Consider the following 19,815-nt stretch of genomic DNA (forward strand, 5'->3'; position numbering starts at 1 on the left):
TTACGAGAATCGAAAGTCGGTGCAATTTACGATGTAGAGAAACGATTAGAATTCAGACCAATAAAAATCTGCAATTGTTTCAACTGGGACAACGATAGTTTGCTATGATTATAATTGAAAGTATTAGAAGTTTTCGCTAATTGTGTTTCCCAGTGATAGAAATCGGGAATATTTTTTAGTAATAGCAATAATAATTTACAGCAGATATCATTCTATAGCAGAGTAGTCAGAATGTAATTATGTTAATTAATATTCCGATTTGTAATCGTCATATTAACACACTTGTTAACAACTGTGATTCGAGTGAATAGAAAACGATAAAAAGGTCATAGAAATTTTATTGCGTGTAAAAAGTACAATTTTCTGTAATAAAATAGTTTCAAATACAATAAAATTCAGAAGTTGATACTAATCACTAGATGTAAAAGAAAAATCGGAGTAAAAAGTTATTAAAATATGCTCGAAGAACGTTTCTATGAAACACAACTACGCGAAAAAAGTTTGATAGCTAATTAAATCTTCTTCACTTTGGACAGTGGCTCGTCAGCCAAGTTTCTTTTGTTCGGTGTCCACGATTTTGGCAAATTTGGCGATGGTATCGGTCGTTTTTGATTGCGGCTTTTACTTCTCGTGTTGTTCGGTCGTTGTCTCGACTTCGTCCTCCTCTTAACACTTCGAACCTTATTTTTCCCTCGACTCCTGTTTCTACGAGATGAAGTCTCGCGTCTGGCGGTACTAAGTTTTGCATTGTCCAGATCGAATCTGTGCTCGTTGAAAGAAAACGACGCAAGATGAATCTCCTGATAGTAAAATTTCCATGTTTGAGAACCAACAAAATATTTAACAATCTCTGAGCGATTTTAGAATCAATATAAAACCTTATATCTGATACGAACAATGAACGAAACGGATAATTCTTAAGATTTCAGTTCTTCGTAACAATTATCCAGAATAAAGTTTCCTATGTTTCCCTATGTTTTATATTTTGCAAAAGAATCAAGTAGAGAATAACGTTTTTTTTTATATATAAATTTACATAATTTTGCAAGGAAGGTTGGTTTGTACCAATAGATTTATTCGTTGTTTCGATTAAAAAATTGTTACAATCACCTAAATCTGTTATTCCTCTTGGCGATGATGCCAAAATCGACGCCACGACGAAGCGCCACGGCTACCTGCTTCCGAAGTGCCTTTCCGGCCAAGATGTCGTGCTTGGCACTGATCTGCTCGACGATCTCCTTCTCGGTGAAACCGTCTGGCGGTTGTTCGCTCCTCAGCAGATCGTAGACGAGGATCGACTTCCGTACCATCTTGATCTTCTAGTTCTTGCTTTCGTTAATGGGTCAACCGGTCGCCAGAATTGGCCAGAAGGAAACATAGGGAATCACACGAGAATAAGTCAAGCCAACATCGTTCTCCGGAAGTTGGTCCCTTATCGTGCGATTATTTCAGAGATTTTCGTTGTATCGTTGGATATTCGCGTCTGCGTTCATTTGGTCTGGATCGTTTTTGTTTCGCTATCGATTTTCTTAATTTTTGATAAATTGTGAAATTATCGCGAATATTTCACTCGTGATAGTCCATAAGGATGAAAAATAGAAGAAAACGCGACGAGAATCGTCTGTATTATCAACCGATGAATTTTACATTGAAAAGTTAATTTGTTAAGTTAATAGGTTGAGTGTGAAATATTCGAGAACGGCGTAGCTCTTGGTTCTTTAATCACAGACGATTAAAAAGATAGGACGAGATAGGAACGATATAATTTCTAAATCAAGCAGCATATGAAGTGTTTACAGAACTCAGCTCGTTCAAATTAAGCTACATTTGTATATTTTTTTTCCAGGTTTAATTTTGATCTTACGCTTCGACAAAGAGGAAACTAATAAAACATTGTGTTTCATCGTATCTGCCAGAAATTGCATTTTGAAATCACGTTTACTTTTTACAAGCCGCCCCGGCTCGCTGTGTGTTCTGCTTGCTCTAGTATTTGCGCTCGCCGCATTTATTGCATCCCCGACGCGTGGAACTAACTAAACGGCGTGTTCAGAACGTGCAAATTAAACTCGTTCCACACACCACACAGAATTCAGTCATTCGCGTTCTGCTTCGAACGGCCTTGAAAGATTTTCCCTTAATTTTTGTGTGATTTCAAAATTCCGTTTGGACGATGACGATGCGCAAACATTCCGACTATTCTGCCTTAATTTAAAAGAAAATATTCTGCAAACCTCCAAAGTGCAAATCTTCGCCTGTACCAAAAGATCGTATGTCCTTCTCATTACCAGATCACAAAACCAAAGCTGCTTCGTTCGACTTTCGATAATCCCCCGAGAGATCTGTCCTTTTCTTCCTTTGGTTCCCAACTCGGAACTTCTCCAACGACGATATTTCTAAATTCCCAATATTCTGTCACTCGACCGCTCATTTTCCAAAGAAAAAGTCGCTTGAAAACCTCGAGAATCCCAACTACCCTCGTTGTTGCCTCGAAGCCCAAAACCAACCACTTCGTTCGGTCTTGAAAAACTCGTCGAAGAAACCTCAGTCGCTCGTCTTAGTCGCTTTTTCCTTCGATTTCGCGAAGTTGGTATCGAAGTCGCGACCATCCCAGGGTACAACTCGGTTACACCTGAGCTCTTCGGTATCCGCGGCGGAGGATTCCGTGGCGGAGCTGGATGTTTGCCAAGAGGGACCCGGCTGTCGGAGGGTTTAGAAGGAGCGGCTGGCTTTGAGGATAGCTCCCGAAGGATGACAAGAGGGGATCGGAGGGTGTGGGTGGTTGGTTGGTTGGTTGGTACGTTGGCGCTTAGAAAGAGGGAACACGGCTGGATGGCCAGCGACTCTGATTTCCGTCGGGAATTTCGCCCTATCCGACGCAACCAGGCGAAACCGCCTTTAATCATTCGATTGCCGCCGCTTAGAGTCGTTTCTCGACCAGGACCGATATCTAACCGCCCGCCATATTTACCCAGTAGCATCTGCTGGACCAGACGTTTCTCCTTGGCGCACGGTTAATTAATTTGCCGTTTTTCTTAGCGTTTCGTCGTGGATAATCTTGGCGTCAGGTAGGACCAAGCGATGCTCAACACGCCGCATGTAAATTTTCTTTTCCATCGATAGTCGAATTTCGTATTCTACCTTCGTTTTTCATCTGTATATCTTAAAAATCTTCTTATTGTTGATCGCGACGAATATTTGTTCGAAATATATTACTTGGCGCTTCGAAGCAATTTTTCAGCATTTTATTTCAACGTTTGAGGGGGTCCCGGTTGGATCAAAGGAAGTTTTGCAGAGAGAAAAATTGGAATGTTGAAAAAGAAGCATTGCGCTTCTCTTGTAGAGAAAGGTGGTTCCATCTCGTGTTTGGATTCTTAAACGAAATTGGAGTAGAATTGTAGCGTCGACTCTTATTTCATGCTGCAGTATAGGAAACAGAAATTGGCTTTCGCTGTGTTCTTCATTACGTGACAGCTAAATTTGGACTACAACGAGTGAAACGGACATGGACCAAACAGCGTGCCCCGAAATCGCCAAGTGTACACCGTGTTCTACATTCTGAAATCAACGTAAATCCAAATCCAATTATAGTCCTTCTCCAGCCATTCTGCTAAACAAACCTCGTGTGTCTCCCTAATTTTCTCGACGTTCTACCGCACTCTTTTACTTCGATTAAGAGAAGATCAGTAAAATAATAATTCATCTTTCTTACGAACATCCACGAGGCATTGAACAAAGAATCTTTCATTTTAATTTTGTTAATTAAACTTCATCGGTTTTGCTTATTCTCACTTAAAAAAAAATAAAAAAAGAAGAAGAAGAAACTATTACTATATAATAATTCATCTTCGTTAGAAAGCTTCGCAAGAGATTCTTTAAAAAATCTTCTCGTTTAATTAGACCATCTAACTTCCTCGGTCTTTCAATTATCCCTCTGCCAAATTCCTCAAACTTGACCTTTCTATTCAATGGACGAGATTTCTAACGAATAACGATTCATCTTTCTTACAAATTTTCGCGAGACAAGGAACCGAACCAGACGTCTCTCACTTTAATTTTCTTAACCAAACTTCATTAGTTCTTCAGTTTCTTTCTCGTTGTTTCGAAATTCCAAATATTTCGAATATTCTACGACGTTTAAATTGCAAGAAAATTCTTGAACATTCCACTTGAATTAAAACCACAATTTCCCTTCTCGTTCACCTCAAATTCTATACGTTTCGACGTTCCAATCTTCGGATTCTCGTTCGAACCAAAAAATCGACGATGGTCGCTCCTTGTTACAAACTCCACACCATAAAATATTCCGCCAAACAAAGACTATCAGTCGACCGATAGAAAGGAGCCTCGTAAATCCGGCTCGTGATCACGAAGGAAAGAATAAAAGAGATGGAAGCTCTTGCAATCTGGATCAGCGAGTGGTTGGTTCGTGCTCAGCATCGTCGAGGACGATAGAATCGAAGGCTTCGATCGTCTTGCCTTTTCTTACCGTAGGATGGACCCCGTGGGGCATCGGTTTCCCGGTTTCCACGGCGCTTTTTCCAATTGTGCCGGCCCCCAGCTCGCCTCCGGTCGGTCCTCCAAGTCAGGGCAAGTGGATTATTGACGGCACGAAACAATGGCGTAGCTTTGTTCCACCAGCTCCGAACGTAATATGTTCGATGCAGTAGTAGGGCCTGTCCGTCCGACAGTTTTGTGCTCATCGAGTGGTTAAAGCCGCGCGCGAGTACTCTTTCTCTTTTTTACTCTCTTTCTCTCTTGTTCGAGCTGAGAGTCAAGTACCCGTGCGGTACATCTGGCTGTCTGATCGGTGTTTATTAAAAATCATACGAAATCTACCGGCCCCTTAGTCCCTCTTTTAGAGTCAGGCGAATATTCGATGCGATGCAAGTCGAGGATTTGACAGGGAATTGGGTGGACGTGGAGTGGTGCGAAGGTTCGAGCGTGGTTCGCTTTCTTTTCCAACGACAGCAGAAATTGCTGCTGGTTTGATTCGAGTACCGTTCGATTGACGTACCAGTGGAACGCAAAAGACGCGTTAGGTCGTGGTTTTTTCGCGGATCGACGGTTTTCGTCGATAATTTGGCTTGGGCAGTGGTCGAACCTCCTTTGCAGAAACTTGAATTTGTAGGGGATTTATTCAGTTTGGTATTAAAATGATCGTGACGTTACTAGAAGTATTAACAGAGACTGGGGACTGAGTACTATGAAGAAAATATACGAAATAAGCGTCTCGCGTAAAGAGTAAGCCGCAGGAAGAAATCGAAGAATATCGATCCCTCCGAAAGATACGCAGGCTGAACGCCATTTAAACAACAAAGCTTTTTAAACCGATCAATCGTCGAATATGAAACCTTTTCGTCAAATTTGAAAATCCAGCAACGTCGTAAAATTATTCGCTGAAGAAGAAGGAGGAAGATGGAGGGAGAAGAAAAGCATGTTGCCAGATAAATCCTCGAGGAACAGGCAGCCAAACACTCGAGCCGACAGTGCCGCCAGCGGAAAAGGATGAAAAGGAGCGAGGAGCAGCGATTACATTTCAAGTCGGTCCGTAACCGGCGTAACGAAGGACCGGAGGAACGATAGTTGAGGAATTAATTCAACTCGACCATCTTTTTCCCCTTCTGTGCCATCACGAGGGAGCAACTGGCTGCCTCTTTGAAGAAGGGCCAATAAGATCGTCCCGGGAACCTCCTTCTTCCTGTCCTCGGGGATAAGACGAGCACTCTGCCGAACAAAACTATCAGATCTTTTCGCGAGAGACTGCTTCGTCATGAGGCGCGAGCCTCGATGGCTAATTTCACTCCATCTTCGATGTTTCGCCTTCGAGATCTTGCCATTTATTTTCCTTTGATACTGTCTTGACTCATTTTTAGGAAATTTTGATGAATCTTTTCGCAGGATGTTCGAAATAAGGTAAAGAGAATGTCGAATTATTCTTTAGAGTACACATCAAGTTTTGTTTCGTGACTTGAAACATTGAATGCGTTTGTGAGTGGCCAAACCATCTCTCACTTATTAATTAATGCGTCGCTGACAGAAATTAACAGACGCTGTTCGAAAAGTGGACGTAAGTTAGTCTGTCGTGTATCAGCTTTTCCTCCAGTTTTCGAGCTGATCACATTTTTAATTTGTAATTCAGCTTAAAGCGTAAACTACGACAAATGGTTCGATAATTCCAGTCTTTTCGTTCTTGTTAATTTGTGTAACGTAATTGTATCCGTAAAGATAATTTCGTCTAAGATCCGAGTACTTTCGATCAATTTTTTGAGTCACTCTACGTACATGGACTGTCTTGGTTGATTCGATTAAACATTGTCTAATTGTTAGCAGTACTTTTGTGGTTTCCACGAAGATGGTAACGTTGCTAGAATGATTTTGACGAAAGTTATATAAATTAAGCATAGAAACCTGGAATAGGTTTGTGATTCTATGCAGATTAAATTTAAGCAAACCACTAGTTTAGATTAAGTTCTAGTAGAGTTAGTAGAAAAATCATCATCCGTCTTTGAGGAATTCTGTGACGAGTTACCTACGTGATTTATGTCAAATATATCACATTCTGTAAAAAATTCGTCCCGATTAAGCCCAAGCGCAGGTCGTACGAGAATCTGGTTATATCTCAGCAAATCCATTGCTATATTTAACGCTATTGAGTTATAATTATAAATATCGCTGTTTTTTTTTTTTTTTTTTTTTTTTGAAAAAATAACACTAGTCTCTGACGCAAGATACTTGGACGATCGCTATCGTCGTGAAATTCCAAGGGCGGAATGCGATATTAAAATTGGAAAGAAATGCTGTACGTTGGAAACGATTGATAAAACAAGAAAAGCGAGGTCGAAGGCACCGAAATATCGGGACAGGAAGCGGCGGAAAGGTCGGGCCTTCGAGGCGAGTCTCGTGCCGCTGGGAATAGCAAGGTTTTGCTATGGTGAATTTTGCCATGGAGGTCGTGATCCAACGTGCAAACATCCCTGTGGGCAAGAGCTTCGATTTGGTATCCGCCGGCGGTAACTACCGTGCAACCCTCGAGATTCAAAAGTGGTGCTCACCCGTGCAACCGAAATTCGCCGTTTATTCCCTTCCTTGATGCTTTTCCTTTCGCGGTCACTGTATGCTATCCATCACACGGTCCGACTTTTAGCAAAAGCCTCTTACGATTTCAATACCGTCATCAAACTTTGCCTCTCAGACCGCAAGAAAGATCGGTGTTTAATATTTTTTAATAAATCGTACACTTTGATATATATCTTTCGTTTCATTCGAGGTTCGAGCTTCGAAGTTTGAAAAATATCTTTTAACGTTCCAGCGATTTAATGCAAATATAACGATTCTCCCTTTTTTAACGGTATTATTTGACGATCTTTTCAAGAATTACGAGAAATGATTATGAATAAAAAGTAAAATATACATAGTAAAAAAAAATAAATTATAAATAAAAGAAGAAAAAGCTATATTTAATAACTTCCTCGGGAATTATGAAAACTTTAGAAACACGGCATAGAATTTCCGAATTTATCATCGCTTTGTAATGACCCAAAAATATCGAGAAACAGAGATCAATGGACAAAGAAGAGAAAGAAATAAAAAGTTGAAACGTTCCATGGACGAATTTCGAATTATCTCGGTGGAACGTTTGAGCACCACATGAAACCTTCTCCACGGGGGTGGAACAACGAGGGTGGGGTTTGACAGTAGCTGGTGGCTCGGAGGGATTCAATATAATCGCGCAATAAAATTCACTTACAAGCTATAGCCGTCCCTCTTCGCCCTTCGAAAGCGGCGCCTCTCTTTCACCCTATCTCCCCTGCCCTCAACCCTCGTCGATTCGTTTCTCACTCGTCCCAAAAGCGAGCCTTTATCCTGCTGGAAGCGTTCGAGGGAGTACCGCGAAGTATTATCGTTCAGCTTTCGACAGAAGCTCCCTCGACGACTCTTTTTTACCATCCCCTGCCAAAGTACGGAAGCCTCATTTTCTTGCGCGCCCCTTTCTATCTTTCAGCCTTCCACGACTTTTCCTTATGTTTTCACCATTCGCCCGTTTGTCAGCTAATTTGACGGTGTTTCTTTGATTTGTTTCCTTCTACATCATTCTCGTTCAGTGTATACGTGTGTTTTATTTGACGTGTATATAATTTGTCCATATAATATTCTTCTTTTTAGTCTGTTCCCTTTAAAAAAAAAAGAAAACAATTTTTCTGCATTCATCGAGTGTTCTCTTCAACGTCACCTTCGTAACTTTATAATGTACGTGTATTTTATGTTTTCTAATTGTTTTATGGAACTATTTTTTCTTCTCTTCATATCGCAATGTTCCATCCTTCTCGATAATCTTCTTATCTTTCGTTATTTGTATCTGGTTTATATTTCTCAATTTTTATTGTATTTATTTATTCCAATTCTCTTAAGAATTCGACTTTATCGCTTGTTTCCCAACGTTTGAAGCGTGTCGAATTTTCGAGAAGCCATTACGCGTATCCCCGGCGTATCTCTTATTCAGGATGGCCATTGTAACGGGAATAATTCAGTGTAATTTTGTCCAGACAACGAAATTTGGTGGCGCGGTTCGATCAATCGAGTGGGCAACCTTTCGTTAAATTATGCATTGCCAATCTCGGCATGTTGACGGGGACAATGTGTATTACACGATGAATATAATAACAAGCCCTGTTGGCTCCTTCCTCTCTTTTACAGCGCCAAAGTTGCGTTAAAATTTCTCCGTGTTCTTTCTTCTCAACGTTCGAAATTAATCAAACCGATCAAAAGCCCCGCCACTCACTGAACCTACTTTCCTAGAATTTCACCAAAATTCCTCCAAAATTTCCTCAAATAGTCTTCTTGTAAACAGTTTTCTACTTTCTTGAAGCTACACCAAAACACCACCGCAATCCATTTTCCCAAATTTCTACGGTCAAGTACACACGCATATACACCGACTCAATTCAAAGCGTGGAAATTCCATCGAACTAATCGACCACTTCGTCACTCGCGAGACCTTCGATTCTCTCGCGGTTACTCTAAAGTCCACGCTCCTAAAACCCACGCCCTTAAAAATCAAAATACAACAACGCACGTCCGCCATTCAAAGGTTTATTTAATCGAACAACTTCTCGCGGAGAAATCTTCCAAAGTACGATACTCTGGAATTATGGCCAATTTCTACGAGATCGACCGGACACGAAATCGACTGCGATAGTTGAGGCCAGAGGGTTGGAAAGGACGTGGATAAAAACAGGCCGACAGCTGAGTGTACACAGGAGCCTGTGCCTTTCTTTCTTTCTTTCTTTCTTTATTTTCGGCTCTCTTTCGCTCTCTCGTCGACGTTTCGAATTCTCCACCCCATCGTGAACGCTCGTGCGCGCGCGACCATACTCTCTCTCTCTCTCTCTGCTTTCCTCTTCTCTCCTCTTCTCTACTCTCGTCACTCGCATCCCTGACAACGCGCGCTGCACCTCGGGACCTATGCAAACACGGCCTATTCATTGGGCAACGTGCTCGTATATTGGCGGCGGCGACGTCGAGCAGAAACGAGCGGAACGGAGCGTAACCGACGCGTCTCTATGATTTAATGAATGGGCCCGGTCGATTGATCCACGCGATTCCGCGGCTGTTCACCCTGTGATTATCCTGCCATTGCTTGTCTGCGTTACATCCTTGTCTCTGTGTTCCTTTCTTTTTCTACTCGACTGTTCGGGAAGTTCGTAGCGTTTTCAGGATCTTTCTCAGGAATTTTCTCAGGAAATTCTATCAGCCGAGTATTAAACGTAACGACAAACGCGAGCAACGAAAGATCGGTCAGGAATATGTTTTCTGATAAGACAGTGAATATCGACCTTCGTGCAACGACGAAGCACGTCGAAGTATGTCGATGTTGATGAAGTATGTTCGGTTGAGACGTTGGTGTCATGCTGCGCGACAAATAGCGAGAGAATTACGACGAACGAGACAGCGCATAAAATACGCGATAGAAATTTAGCTGTAGAAAAATACAAAGATGCTTTTGTCGAGTAACCGCCTTACGATTATTGAACCAACATATCGAATTTGTCAGTCTTCGTTCTGCCAATAGAACAAACTATTCTGTGCTACCTCTAACTATAGGTAGATACTTGATCGCTAGAATTCGAAGAAAATCATTCGTTTTCGTTCAAATCGAAATTAGCCGATACGGAATTCCACGCTCGATATCTTGCCACTGGCAATGCCATAATCACTGTACGTTTTGTACGTTCCACAGCGAATTGCAGGAAAGAAAATAGCGCGTTATCTTCTTTTTTTCAGCACAAACCATGCCATATGAATATTATCCAACGCAATCGTTTCGAAGAGAATTATTTAAATGGGCAACCGGGCGGGGATCGCATTATTTCCAGCAGATTATGTCATTTAAGTTTCATGCAGTGCAACGTTGCACTTTATACGCGTAATATACCGCGTTATTTATACCCGGGGCGCCCCGTTAATTTAATAAATTGCGTTATTTCCAGAAGCAGAGATAATAATAATCACGGATCGTTAGAAAAATCGCGACGTCCGTGCTAATGAATTCGTTGCGACGCGGCGATAACATTAATTAAACCGGCTGGCGATTCGTTACGTAATGCCCATTATCAGGCGAATTTTAGTAAATGCCTGCTGTTGCAATAATATATTCCCTCTGAATCCACTGGACGAATAAATTCGTCCCAGTTTATAAAGAACCGCTGTCAACGACCGTTTTTCGATCGATCTACGATAATCCGATAAACAGCGGACACTTAAAACACTCGACGGAGAATATATTCCGACCTTTTCAAAATATCTAAATCGTCGTTGCGTTTGAATCGCTGAAAAGCCACACATTGATCAACTTGAGACATTGAAAAACAGAGAAAATAAACGTTTTCTCTTCTTTCTTTTATTATTGAAGCAATTTAAATATCTTTCTTGATCAGATTCTTCTGCGGCATGTTGCACGTTATTGCAAGACGAATTATAATTGCAATTACAACTACGATTACAATCGTTTTCTTACGCTACTGGGTTATACCTTTTTGCAGCCTCTCTACAACTCTTAATATTCGAGCAAACACGATCTACGTGCAAAGTGAAAAACGAAAGCGTACTATCCACATTTTTTCGATCTCCACGAATCAAAGTGGCCAAAAACTGTACGCGGCTCGATGGTTCATTATTCTCCATCACGTAGAACGAACGGATCGCCCGTGAAAATTCACTAGATGCTCGAAACGCTATCGCGTGTAATATTGTCGAATATCGAGCTTCAGTTTTCCGCAAGTTTCACGTCTACGTCTCACATTCTTCTCTCGTATACGTATCTCGCGTAAATCATGGATCCACGCCTAAGTATGTTTTCTGCAAGAACGTGATAACGCGTTTCTAATTCGATTTCTGACGATCGTAATGAAACGGCCGGAAGAATTTCTCTAGAAATTCATTCTTAGAAATTTTAGAAAGAAGCGTTATCGAAGAAAATAAGGGATATTCTTGATGAAAATATTTTTTTACAGATTCTTTCTTCGCGCAGGAAATTTGATCTCAGTGGAAGCCAAAGAATTCTTTTTCAAGAAATTTCTAAAAAATTCGTCTATTCTCTGATATTCCTACGAGCGACAAATTAACGATGTCCCTGGAACTATAAATTTTGTCGCTTGTCCACGGATCAGAGTTCGGTATTTCCGAGTCTGACAGGAATTTCGCGCAGAAGTAACCGGTATAACGCGCGAACGGACTTGTGATGGATTAATGGTAGCTGCAGGACTTTTATGAGGTTGAACGTGGCACGGTTAGTCCTGCGAGACGAGCCGGAATGGAAATCCTAGCCGCTGGTTGGCTGCGGCTGGCTCCGCCTTTCATCCTTGCCATCCCGCCGTTATGTGTGTTACATCCTGCCGTTTAAGTAGATACGTATACTCTCATGTTGGTTCCTACTACCTTGTAATAGGAGTCTTTCGACCTACAGGTTCCTTCACGCAAGGAGATTCGGCGAAATAAGGCGTTCAGCGAGAAGATTATTAAGTTGCAATAACTTCAAGTTGGACAACCTGTTTTAAGCATTTGAAGTATTTTGAAATGGAAAGTTAAGTCACTACATGCGCCCCGAATATCACAGTCTCTATCACACGCTATCACGCGTCTTATTTTTTGGCAAATAATTTTAATGTCTATGATGATTTGAAAATAATCTTAATGTTTGCGATAACTGAAACGTCCCTGGTTTCAACAGCATTTAAGGAATACTTTTCTTTCTTTTTTAGGAATATTTTTAAGAATCACTGACATTAAGTGGACGAAAAGTTTGGTTCGGCTTAGAATTTTCTACATCTCAGGGAAATTTTAAATATCTTAGTCAGCTTCGAGAAATTGCAAAAAATTAGAACGATTCTTAAGTTGTAATAACTTCAGTTACACAAGCTGTTTTAAGTATTTGAAGTATTTTGAAATGGCAAGTTAAGTCACTACATACGCCTCGAATATCACAGTCTCTATCACACGCTCTCACGCGTCTTATTTCTTGGCAAATAATTTTAATGTCTATGATGATTTGAAAATAATCTTAATGTTTGCGATAACTGAAACGTCCCTGGTTTCAACAGCATTTAAGGAATACTTCTCTTTCTTTTTTAGGAATATTTTTAAGAATCAGTGGCATTAAGTGGACGAAAAGTTTGGTTCGGCTTTGAATTTTCTACATCTCAGAGAAATCTTAAATATTTTAAATATCTTAGTCAGCTTGGAGAAATTGCAAAAAATTAGAACGAAAGAGAATCACGTACCATCGATAGTAGTTTTCTTTTGATACAGATAGTTTGATAAAATAGAAGCAAGTTGCAGGTCCTGTTATAGATTTGCACAGTGGCAAGTAATCCTGACGTGAGAATTACGTGGTCGACACTCGAAACAAGCTGCTCCGTTTATCCATGTAGCTTAATTCGAGAATCTAGCGTTTCAAACTTTGTGTATCTTGCTCGATTTACAACGTTAAACACACAAGGGACATACTATACATCCGTGTCGAGTCTGAATCTCTTTACAATACATTTCACCACCTATTTTCCAATGTTTCACCTGTGTATCTCTACTTTCGAGTTTCTCTTGTTTCTTTCAACCATCCTCCGTACATTCGTGGTTTTTCATTGTTAACACTTTGACTGCCACGCCGAAATCGTGTGTTTCGCTCAGCACGCCACGGGAGTATTTTTATTATTCGAAGCATATAATGACAAAATAATAATAAATTGATGATGTAAGACAACATTCTTCCCCAATGGACCGTTTATCTTATTGGTGGTCACGGGTGACCACCGTGACGCCTTGATAACAGTCGATAGCGACATATTATAACAAGGCTTCGTTTATTTCAACAAACCAATCGCATTCGTTGTTTCGTCGCAAGCAAAACGTGCAGAATATATCGTTGAAACGTGTAGAAGATATTGGTAAATGGTATTTGCTCGTTCTATATATAATAGTAAGGTATGTTCACACTTCTAACTTCAATTATACGATTATAAAGCAGCATTTACGATTATTTTTTAAACTGTGTTTATAATAATATTCGTAGATTACCCCTGAAAGATATGGATGCAAACACAGTGCACCGTTAGATGCAAGATTTGTTCTCTCTTTTTTTTTATCGATGTTCTAATAAAAATGTTTAATCGTTCAATGGAGCACTTTTTATTTCAAAGTATCCTCTATTTATCGGTTATATTCAAAATGCCCTAACTGTCAATTTTCATTGAATTTTTACAATTTTAAGTTCAATCGCTCCGGTCACCACTGACCACCGTCACAGGAGAAACCGTGACCGGTCGTATATGACCAACGTGGCAGTCATAGTGTTAAAATATTTGTAAGAAAGCTGTCGTACGATCATCTCGCGGAGATTAGAATTTGAAAAAGATTCGTCTCGAAATTTTCTTGAAATCCTTAACACTAAACCTACCACTGCTGATCAAATTGACCGCTTTCAAACTTCTACGCAAATTTAAGCATATTTAAACGTTATCATATCGCTTCCTAATTTCTGACTTTTCATGAAACATGCGTACAATATATTTTTTTGGTATTTACTTCTAATTTACTTTGACCGGACACGGTAGGAACAGGTATACACGAAGTGTCGGTAGGTTTAGTGTTAAAACAACGATTATCGAAGATTTCCATCGAAAGTTTTGTATTAGAAACAAATAGATGGCCGATCGTTTGGCTAAGATTCGCTATATTTCCCAGGGTTGGATACGGCAGAGAGGCAGGGTATCCCGTTTCGAGGCGGCCAAATATTTACTAGAAAATGAACCGGTAATCAGTGGTCATATAATTATCGAGATAAATGATAGCCAGTGTACTTGTTTGGCGTTCGAGATGGATACGCGATGACACGCAGTTTGACTGAGCCAAACACGTTTTATTGATTCGCCAAGTGATATCTGCTTCTCGGCCGCCTCGCTCGCCAGCTTCTCTAACGGGTGTGTAATTACGAACGGCCACCTATTGACAATCGTAATTCGACGCTCGACGAGTAGCTACTCTGTTTGCTGTTATTCTCCTATCTCTGCCTTCTCTAAAGAAACATCCACTCTTGGATATCGTTTAATAAACATATATTCTTCGCCATTCTATTGTGCAAGATGTAACGAAATTAGCAAAATATCTTTTCATTGGTATAAAGTAACCTTTCAGCTATTTCCACACATTTATCTGTTATCAGGATTTTGTGCGATTTGTAGACGAGCCTCGTTAATTTTCCTGGCATATTAGCCATATTTTATAATAATAATTATTAAGGTTTCTTAGCGATACGTCTTATCCGAACGAACAGAAAATTGTACGAATTGAATGGAAGAAAATAAATTGCATCAATTGTTCTTGTCTTTATGTAGATTTTTGTCTGATTAACGGTGTTGTTCTAGCAACAGTAGAATAACAACTATTAATATTCGTCAAATATTAACAGAAGAATATGAAAAAGAATTTAAACCGATCGATAGGTCAATTTTAACAGAAGTTGATTAACAATCGTCGTGTTTACCTAAATTATCATAAGACGAAGTAATCCCGTGTAATACAAAACGTTAAGATCGTGGATAAATTTTCTTCGCGATAAATTTATTTCTCCGCGTAAAAAGTCTGAACTAAAAAGGAATCACAGTTGATCGAAAAATCACAGAGAGTGGTACCGAGCACCATCCAACTAATTCCTGCTCGGTTTCGAGATCACGAGAGTGTACATCGATCCTCCAACCCCGCGCTCCAGTATTTTCGTATCTCGATTTTTGATTTCGCGAAAGCTCGTCCACCTTTGGACGCGCGGCAGCCGTGTTTCACGGCGCTGGAATAATGCGTCTATGATCGTCGCGGCGTCGAACGAAGCGGCACAATATTTGAATCGAGCCACCACCCTCCCTCGACCACCAGCAGCGACGCTCTTCCATTGCTGGACAAATATACTCCGAGTCAACATTCGCGATATACCGAATACAGCTACGCGACGTCTGATTGTGTTCACTGCCGGACGGCCCTGACAGAAATCGGAGGGATGAGGGATGAAAAAAGAGAGCAAGGGTAGGCTTTGCACAGCGCATTGTGCGTGTATTGAATCCTTACGACGTACGTGACACCTCGCGAAGAAGTTGTTGTTGTTGCTGCTGCTGCTGCTGCTGCTGCTGCTGCTGCTGCTGCTGTTGTTGTTGTTGTTGTTGTTGTTGCTGCTGTTGCTGTTGCTGCTGCTGTTGTTGTTGTTGTTGTTTAGACCGTGCCTTTCGGCTTTGGACGAACTTTCGGTTTTACATCTCTTATGTTGTTGTTATTGTTGTTGTTGTTGCTGCTGCTGCTGTTGTTGTTGTTGTTTAGACCGTGCCTTTCGGCTTTGGACGAACTTTCGGTTTTACATCTCTTATGTCTATTTCTCTTCTTATATGTCTACCTCTCCTCATTTCCACTCTATTCTATTGCACTACCTTACTTATTCTACCTCTGGAAACTAAAAAATGATGACTAAAATAATAATGACTAAAAACTATTGCAACTTTGGTTTTTAGCCTCCTTGCTTCCTTCTTGTCGTTTTCCCTTCTCTTCTCGAAATAGCTTCGTTTTTAATTTCCTTCGAGCGATTATATTAATAATCAGTAAGTTAAATTTGAGGAAAATCCGACGTTCGAATCCTTCAACTGTTTCATCTTACCGTTAAAAGTTACGTTTCTTATTTTTTTTCGAGGAATTCTAAATTCGAGCTAAATCCGATTTTTGGAACTGTTTTATTCGATTCTCAGAAATATAATAAATTGCAATTTCCTTTGATGAACGCGTAGGTTCGTTCTGCGAAAAGTTGAACGAAAGATAGAAAAAAATATTTTAAATATTGAGTTTGGGAATTTTTTTATTCAATAATCGAGAGTATCGATTATTTTGAATCTTATTTTAATTCTGTTGGTGTATGGATCGAATTTGGGAAAAATCGAGCGAAACATCGGGCCTTCGAATTTTCCAACTGTTCTATATTTCATCATCGCTAATGTAAAAAGTTTAAAGTTTTTCGATGGGATATTTGGATGGGATTTGGAAAAATTGAGTCGATGGGAAAAATTGAGCGTTTGAAACTTAACGAGATAGTAGCAGAGTTTATTTATAACAAAAGTGTGAGACGTAATGCAATTAAGTTCGACGAGGGTCGATAATTGCCGCGGCAGTCAACACGCTAACGACCGTGATCAATTTCGCAGTGAAATCTGATTCGTGCTGCTGCTCCAGCGACATATGCAAATAGGTTAAGAATACAGTTGCTTATTAGTCGCCGCGAGGGACCTCGTGTTTGACGTTGCACACGTTGTGTGTGCTTAAACGTAGGAAGGGAAAGTAGCGTCGTGCTACGCAATTTTCACGACAGGACAAAGCGACGTGCCACCTTCTCGCTATTTCAAAATTATACGAAGAAACGACCGACGCTTTCACCGTCATTTTCACACAATTTTCGATCATTATCTCCACTCTTGTACTTCGTTTTAACGTTTTTCAACTTGCAAACTTTTACTTAATTTTAGTTTGTGCGTTACATTTTATATTGCGGAACCTATCGATAACCTTCGCTTAAAGTTATACGTACAAACATACTTATATACATATAAAATTAAATATTTTAACGGAAATTTGCAATCGTTGTAATCAAACGATACAGTCGATTTCGAGAAATTTTCCAACCAAAAGTATGTTATATATTTCTTCGTATCGAACAAGAAAACCGAGCCAGCTTATTACAAAACCTGCTATGAAATTCATTGTTTCTGTTATTACGTCAACAGCGCTCCAATCGTATTTAACAAACTCGATATCTTCGCTGCAAAGAAAACTGAAGAAACAACAAGAAACGATGAAGAAATACGCGCGATTTTCCAATAAGCTTCGCAGAAACTACTTACACCGCCTTCTTTCCCTTTATCTGTGCCGCAAGGATACAATAACACCAGGAAGCAACGGAAAGAAGGAAACGGAAGTAGAATAGCCGGAAGCAACGAGGAAGCGACATTAAAGAAAATTAAACGTAAAACCGTGCCGACCCAGAAATTGAGTTTCTTCGCCTTTGGCGGGCCGGCTCCGTAGGGATCTAATTATCAGTTTCGGAACTTTCGAAATTAATAAAACTCCCATCCCTTGCCCGTCCCAAGCTCTTACACCCCCCCCCCCCTTCCAACCCTCCTCGATACCCTTGCTTGGTCCCTCTTGTTATATTGCTCTTCCAAGTCTCGAAGAACCGACCTCTTTGAGGCTGGACGAGCAATGGGCGATGAAGAGGGATGGAAAAGGAGTTTCCAAGTCTTCGTTGGCAAGGGTGAGACTGTTCCTCGCGGTAGAAGGCTGGATTCGGAATTTACCAGTCTAATGCGACTGAAACTCTACCCTCGAGACTCTGTGGGAAAGTTTGCGGGCTCTGCTCGCGTCAGACTCTGCTGCTGTCTTCTTCCATCGTTTACCATCATCCATCGCCTTGTGCCTCTTCCTTATAGCGCTGTCATCTAACTACTTTCTGCGTCGTCGCTTCGTACATAGTCGCGTCTTGCTGTTTGTGGCTCGTTGCTAACACGACGACTGCCACGGTGGTCATCGGTGAACCAGAAATTCTGTACAACGATCGAAAGAGAACGTTGAAAGTTCGTTTTATGTATTAGGTTCGGAATACTAGCCCAGATATTCGTACCCCCGTTCAACGGGGTAACCTGTCCCCTTCTTTCTTTCTCTTGGAATTTGTTTCGTGCCTGAACGACGCTACGTCGTGGTCTTTCGCGTGGTGCGTGCACGTGGACCACGTGGGCCACGATATCGGCCTATGAGAACATCGTGGATGGATGCACGAGTTCAGAGACGAAGGTTTAATCGCGTGGTAATTCGTCGTTCGATAGTTTCAGTCGGAATAAGTGGAAACGCGTCACTGGGTTTGGGTGCACTGAACGACGAGATTCGCGAGCAGCTATCGTATCCGTGAAGTATTAGGTTGTCCAAGAAGCCTCTTTCGTCTTACGAGGAAATAATAAACGCACAAGATTTTTTGTTTTATATTATTTTGTCGAATCACGTACGATTCATTTTGTTCTGTTGGAGATAAACACCGCGACATTTCACAGACTCGCTTTCACGTTTATACGAAGGTGTATTGTTGTAGAAAACGCGTTTGCGAAAGAAAGACACTTTCCGGACAACCTAATACTGCGACGAGAATGATACTTCTTGATGAATGAATCTCGTACAAAGATTGAAACTAGGATTAAAGTATCACTTTTTCCCATTAAATACGGTCGATGAAGGCGATGACTGTGGGTCGATATCTAAAAATGCAACTGAAAAGACGCAGCAATGGTGCGAAGACCGCAATCAGACGCGTGTAACCAACGCGTGAAACGAACGAAAACGTGGAAAAGCTGGAGACACTCGAGGGCCCGCCGGATACCATGTGTCTGGAAAACGCTTCGAGTCCGATCGAGAGACGAAAGTAACGTCTCTGTAACGGTGACATCGAGGACCCTCGACCGGCCACGCGGGGATCCCCGCTGCTTGCTTTTCGTTGCTTCACGCGCGCGCAACACGCGTCGACACGAAAGCTGCGAGTAATTCGCTGTCAGGACAAGCTGCGGTTTTACATCAGAATTCGAGTGCTCCATTGATACATTTTCCTGTCGCCTGGCCATTATTCACGCCTTCGTTTCCACGCTGTAGGTATCGAGGGACGAACGTCGACACTTTGTATTTTCATTTCTCTCTGGGTTTTTCGATGTTGAACGTTTCGTTTTTCTCTTTTATATTTTTATTTTTCTAGGATAGGTTTTTGGGGGATTTGATGGTATTGTGTATGGACTAGAGTGTGGATATGAATTTTTATGCGCTTTCTATGAATATTTGCTACTATGTAGATTCTTTGATGGACGGATGGATATAGATTGTGTTGTCTGAAGCTTCTTCGTGTTAGTGGATTTTCCACATTCATTTGTGATTTTGCGCGATTATTCGCGAATACCGAGAGTGTATTGGTCCGAGCGACCAATAAACCTAGGTTCCATCGTGTTTCACACGAAGCTCGTATCCGCTTGCTTGCTGATATTTCACGACCCACGATTACTTGCGCCCGCGAAAGACGATATATTTCATCCCGTACTCGGCCAATCTGTCTAAAGAGATCTTGTAAAGGCAAGAACGACAGAGAATAAAGAAAAAATAACGTCAAATTCTGCAATGAAAGAAACACACACAACCCTCCAAACAGTATTAATAGAAAATTACATTTCCCAGGAAATCTACTTTATTTACAGCGAAAACGAAATGATACGT

General features: G+C 40.9%; 1 protein-coding gene across 1 annotated transcript; it reads right to left on the reverse strand.

The window, feature by feature from the left end:
• Window positions 1-512: 512 nt before the first annotated feature.
• On the reverse strand, window positions 513-1,360 carry LOC117234198. Its single transcript, XM_033495186.1, has 2 exons — window positions 1,111-1,360; window positions 513-762 (listed from the first exon to the last, which is right to left on the reverse strand). Exons 1-2 carry the CDS (start codon window positions 1,308-1,310, stop codon window positions 513-515), a joined length of 450 nt encoding a protein of 149 aa, XP_033351077.1. The 5' UTR covers window positions 1,311-1,360.
• Between the last annotated feature and the right edge of the window lie 18,455 nt (window positions 1,361-19,815).

The sequence above is a fragment of the Bombus vosnesenskii genome, unplaced genomic scaffold (assembly GCF_011952255.1).
Source record: "Bombus vosnesenskii isolate JDL3184/JDL3185 unplaced genomic scaffold, Bvos_JDL3184-5_v1.1 scf7180000013302, whole genome shotgun sequence".
In the NCBI taxonomy this organism is placed as follows: Eukaryota; Metazoa; Arthropoda; class Insecta; order Hymenoptera; family Apidae; genus Bombus; species Bombus vosnesenskii.